The sequence below is a fragment of the Medicago truncatula genome, chromosome 4, assembly GCF_003473485.1.
Source record: "Medicago truncatula cultivar Jemalong A17 chromosome 4, MtrunA17r5.0-ANR, whole genome shotgun sequence".
Classification (NCBI taxonomy): domain Eukaryota; kingdom Viridiplantae; phylum Streptophyta; class Magnoliopsida; order Fabales; family Fabaceae; genus Medicago; species Medicago truncatula.
Window position 1 is genome coordinate 1,830,945 of NC_053045.1, and position 5,944 is coordinate 1,836,888.

Here is a 5,944-nt window from a genome sequence, read left to right on the forward strand (position 1 = left end):
TTCTTTATAATATTAATTTTTAACATATGTTATTTTAAATTTTCTATCAAACCTATTATTTTATTATGTTTTTTGTAATATTGATATTAATAATAAAAATTAAAACTATATTTTGGATATAAAAAACCGATCTAAATAAAACTACATTAAATTGGATCAAATCAAATTTTTGAAAGTTTCATCCTAACCGAAGTGCAGGATTTTTTATTTTTAATTAGATCATATATAACTCAAAGTCGATTCATACCGATTTGTGACACTATATTTATGGGTTAATTTCTTTATTTTTTTTAGAGATATTGTGAAATTGGTTTTCATAATAATTTGGATAAGGCTTAAATTTTGATTTTATCATCAACATCTATGAGTAAAAGGATAGAACTAATACAATTTTTCTTTTAAGCTTACATCTAAGCCTATAAGATTAAATTATTGTTAATACATAACTGTATAATTAATGAATATGGACCACCGAAACCGAATACATTTTCTAAGAATAATGTGACACTTGTTAATTTGTTGTGACTGTGAAGTGAGTGAGTCTCAAGTAACAACAGCAACAACATATATATATCATCATCATGTCTTTAAGGAGAGTAAGCATGGATTCTGAAATGAAACATCTCAATCTGATGAACATAATCTCACCGTCTAAGGTTCCCGATGGTTGGTTGGTTGAACAACGACCCCGTGTCTCTAACCCCAACCACATTGACAAGGTAACCCCTTCTTTTCTATTCCAGTTCATTTAATGTTTCTTGCATGCATGCTTCTTTGCACTTCATAGTATTAACAAATATTACACCGTCAATAGATTTATTCATAATTGTTATTTCTAAAATCATGCATGTCATTTGATGACAGTGTAAAACATTTTACACTAACGGTGTATGACAATTAAGAATTTTTGTGGCAACTAGACTACTTGACAAAAAAAATACAGTTTAATTTGTTCCTCTTTTAATTTTTATGTGGGGGAGCTTTGACGCAACGGACACATGATTGAAATGTCATAGGTTTAAGATGGGACCCTTCCCGGATCCTGCGGGAGTTTTAGTGTACCAAATTGCGTATGATGATTGATTAACAGTGTGTATGAATTAAATAAAAATTTATTAGAGATAAAAAGGATATGCATAGTTAGTGTGACGAAAAATGAAAATTAAGTATTTGAAAGTATATGAACAATTTTGTGAAGGTATGAAAATATGAAGAAGTAAATTGAAGTTTGGATAAGATATTTCCGATATGCGTTTAAAATGGCGATCTGTGTTTGTTTCATTCTCAAGAATAGAAGAAATGTTTGTGTTATGAGCTAATTCAGAACACAAAGATTTGATTGATATAAGTATTTCTATTCAAAGGTCAGTGCTGCTTTTGATTGATATTATAACATACATCTTTATACTGTTCTCATCTCATTGGTTGAAACTCCACAAGTAATTTCTAAAACCATTTGGAAAATCTTCCTCTCCTGTATGGATTTGATTTAATTTATTTTGTAAATCTTATTATTTTCAGTATTACTTAGAGCCGCGCACTGGACATAAGTTCCGTTCTTTGGCATCTGTCCAGAGATATCTAAATGCAGAAACAAGAGACTACCTTCCTACTGACAGAATGATATCAGAAAACAAAAACACTGTGAGTTCTAATTTCATGTTTAGATCAGTTTAAGCTACTAACTATGTTCCTTCAGCTACTATATATTGATTGTTATGCATGATAGTTTTTTTTTTTTTTGTTGCTTTAATCTATATGATGGTAATTAAGAGAATTGCAAATGGAAATATAATTTATATGAGTTCTAATTGCGTTTTGTTTCATCACAAATGAAAATGTTTTCTGATATAGAATGTATGAAATTGAAGCAATTAAGAAATTCATTTAATACTATTTTATGTTTTTTATGCTGATTGATCTTTGGAAGTATCGGTGTATCCTGTTTTGCTTGATAATCATGCTTGATTTGGGAAATGAATGAAGAGGACAATGTGTTATGTATCTGATCTTTGGAAGTATTGATGTATTCTGTTTGTTACGTATCTGATGCATTATTTTGTGGTCTAGCTGTCATTCAAGCTTCCTGAAGGTTGGTTGGTTGAGCATCGGCCTCGTCCATCTAATCCTGACCATGTCGATAGGGTAACCTTCTTTCTCCCCTTTGCACCGCTTAGTATCATCCAATCATATCATGCACATATATATAGTTTGTGTTTGTTGGGCACAGACAATGCGACAATTGTGTAGGATTGCTGAGTTGAATGTGTTTTGAGACCATTCTATCAATTAATTTTGAATCTTATTTATTTTCTTCTAGTGTTACATAGAGCCACACACAGGACAGAAGTTCCGTTCATTGGTATCTGTGAAAAGATATCTCAACAAAGAAACAAGAGACTATCTTCCTACTGACAGAGTGATATCAGAAAACAAAGACACCGTGAGTTCTAATTTCATGTTCACATCAGTTTCTAGTATTAGTATGCTCTCTTTTGTGTAGTTTCGTTTGGCAAATTTAAGTGACTATTTACTTCTCTTGATCCAAAACTCTCACGCACTCCCGTTCGGATGTGACATGAAGTTCTTCAATGGCTTGATATGTACTATATTTTTTGCAGACTTCCATCAAGTCCGTGACTGCACAAAATTTTGTTTCCGCGAGTGTTTTCGAGCCACGGAAGTTTCCTTCTGCGAGAGATTTTGAGGGACCTTTAATAGGAGAAAATGCATGTAGAATAACACCCAAGGTGCCTAAAGGAAAAACTAAATATCAAAATTTACTTTTAATCTAACAACTAATTTTGGAGTTTAAAGACTATGTACTTGACAGAGTAAACTTTTTTAATTGGTCATCCAATCAGATTTCAATAATGATGACATTGTTATGGTAGTTCATAAAACATCACAACAAATATGTATGCGGTAAGATCTGATTAGATGATTGTGTAAAAATGTTTTACACTTTTAGTGCATAGTCTTTAAACTCTTTTAGTATGGATTGCCACTAGCTAGTTTGTGCTTCCTTTTTAGTTAGTTTTTTAATGTGGCTCTGGAAAGCATAGTGCTCCAAGTATAACATGTTACGAAAAAAATGATTCTCAGAAGAAAATCAAAACGGGGGAAGACGATAGAGGTTCCATCCATAACTTAACAAAACCACCAACAAAAGTAAGCTGGGTTTTGTCTAGTCCCGAGGGCTTCTGGAACCCTTTCCTAGATGATTATATTGTACCAGCATCTGAAAAGAGGAAATGGTCCGAAGCATTTTCGATATCCATCAATGAATTCGAAGGAGCTACTAGTGGAGTTTATAGTTGAGGTAATCTTAAACCACATTAAATATGTTTGAATGTAAATTCACTAATTTGATGCTTTCAGAAACACTGATATCACTTGTTACTTGATTTCATCCATCTTTGCAGGATTTAACATGGAGAAGACATGACATATTGTTGACTATGTCCTGTTACTATGTAACTTAGGTCGTAGCATATATGTAAAGTTCGGTTTATTTCACTAGTTATAGTAGTATATTTTGTGTCACGCTTGTTCTAGAAACAATACATTGTTTTTTGGTTGCACAAACCTTCAAGAATCTTATAAGGGATAGGAAAACTGGTGAAGGATTGAAGTTTCAATTCATAGACAAATTTCAGAGACCAGTGCTGATTTAGCATTGTTGGAAAAACTTTTGTACAGAGAGATAAACAAAATATCATGTAGTGTCTTTTATTGTGTGGTTGGTGTTAATATGACTATGTGTCAAGCTGTCATCAGTGTCGTCATGCTTAAAATCCGAAACTAGGACTGTTTATGGTTCGTTTCATGAGGAAAATCAAATTGAAATGTTGCAACAGTTTTATAAAACTGAACTGAACCGTTAACCGTTTGCTCTGAACCGAATTGATATGAAGGTTGAATGTAGGTTCTGTGGTTTCAAATCGAATAGGAATTATCATCTTTTCCAAAACCGAACTGTACTTTTCTTGTGGAAATCTCCAATGCAAGTGGAAATCATCAATACAACAAGAAATATTTATTATACATTATCTACACTTTCCTTGTGGTTATATATTAATTTGTTCTACTCTCACTTGTGGAGTGAAGTTATTATTGTAATTATGAGGTTCTGGTCCAAAATTTGACTTAGAACCTTACACATAACTAGATATATATTTTGTTTGAATTTCAATGATTCATTAATATTGCCGTTTTTTAACAAACCATGGTATATGGAAGTTAAGGAATTTTAGACATGTTTTAAAGCTCTAAAGTCCCGTCCCAATCAGAATCCCTCTAAAATGTTATCAAACCCACAATCTTACATTCCTTCAATTTTAACTAAAAATCTTTGTTAGTAAACAATATATCGTGTGCCAATTCAATGAAAACTAAATCTTGTTTATTTTTATTTTGTACTCTTAAGCTACCTTCATATATAATTGAAGTCAAGAAAGTATTCAATAGGTATCTTGCATAACAAGTTAACAACTTTCACATAACAAAACACCTTACTTCAACAAAGACTACTACTATTTTACTATTGAAAACGTTATTTTAAGTAAAGAAACGAAAAAGGCTTCAGAAAATTTAAGAGAACCAAATCACACCCTCCAGCAGAAGAAGAAATCAGGCTTCCATTCTGAGACTGCAGGAATATGACTAGCCTCACCTCACCATCTCATCCAATGTCTTGTAAAGTTGTAATTTACCAAAGTTGCATTTCAATCTTCAACTGATTATTTAGTAATGCAACTATGGAGAATAATGTCTTACAGCAAGAATTTAGTAAGTATAACACAAGAATTTTATCCAATTCAGGGCAAAACTAATTAAAATTTATTTGCATTATACAAGTTAAATCTCAAAAATATTAACTTACGCAATTATTATGCACAGACTTATAAACAATAAGTAATTTCTTTCAGAAGTAAATCTCAACAAAAAAGCATCTTACATTTCAGGGTTCATTCAAGAAGGCATCCATGACTCGAGAAGAATTTCCTATTTTCGTCACTCAAAGGAAAATCAGGTGGAGCTGCTATCTTTCTCAAGGATGGCCTTAAAAGTACCATCGAGACAACAACCTTAGCATTCACTTCATGACAACGATACAAATTTTATAGAGTGCTTCATCGTCAACCCTTGTATATGACAAGTTCAACACCTCCAGTTTAAGAACTTCAAAGTTCATTCCTCGCAGCTTCATTATTGAACACTGGGCTAAGTTCAAATGTCTAATTTTAGAAAATCTCCTTAAAACTTGACAAATACCTTCTTCAGATATGTTAATGCAACTGCTCAAATCAAGCAGTTGCAAATTGGGAAAATTGGAAGCAAACATTATGATCTTTGTATCTTGTAACACATAATTGTTAGCCAAACGTAGACACTTGATTTGAGGGTTTACAACACAATTCCCTACTCTTTCATATGCAATATTTGCGCATGCCATTACGATCTCATTAAGTAAAGGACACTTCTCATTGAGTGCAAACAAGGCTGATTCTGTGAGCATACTACATTCACTAAGGTTTATAGAAACCAAATCACCAAGAAACGAAGTCAACAAGGCAACATGGCGATCTTTCAAAAAATCGGCTCTTTTAAGAACCAAATGTTGGATACGTTGACACTTGGATAACAAACTAACTACTCCAATATAACTATAGCCAGTGAAATATGCGAGGTCAAGCCTCCTCAAAGGAGGATTTTCCTTTGCAATAGAGGAGAGCAACTGATCCGAGATACGCCAATAGGACAATTCAAGACAAGTCAAACCCTTCAAACTCACCAATGAGTGAATGAAATGATTAGTAATCAAAATTCCATATTCTTGCGAATGAAAAATAGGTGAAAAGGATAAAGACCTCAATGTTGGTCTCTCACGGAGAGCAGAAGCAACAATGTCAGCATCGGTTATTCCATAACAGTCGAGCAT

The 5,944-nt window shown here is 32.7% G+C and overlaps 2 protein-coding genes across 2 annotated transcripts; one reads left to right on the plus strand and one right to left on the minus strand.

Annotated features, from left to right (window-relative positions):
- The first annotated feature begins 538 nt into the window (after positions 1-538).
- LOC25491275 (methyl-CpG-binding domain-containing protein 7) lies at positions 539-3,740 on the plus strand. Its single transcript, XM_039833013.1, has 7 exons — positions 539-719; positions 1,522-1,644; positions 2,071-2,145; positions 2,321-2,443; positions 2,622-2,750; positions 3,106-3,322; positions 3,426-3,740. Exons 1-6 carry the CDS (start codon positions 582-584, stop codon positions 3,319-3,321), a joined length of 804 nt encoding a protein of 267 aa, XP_039688947.1. The 5' UTR covers positions 539-581; the 3' UTR covers position 3,322; positions 3,426-3,740.
- Positions 3,741-5,098: 1,358 nt separating this feature from the next.
- Positions 5,099-5,944, minus strand: LOC25491276 (SCF E3 ubiquitin ligase complex F-box protein grrA). The gene has a single exon (XM_024782536.1). It carries the CDS (start codon positions 5,942-5,944, stop codon positions 5,099-5,101), a length of 846 nt encoding a protein of 281 aa, XP_024638304.1.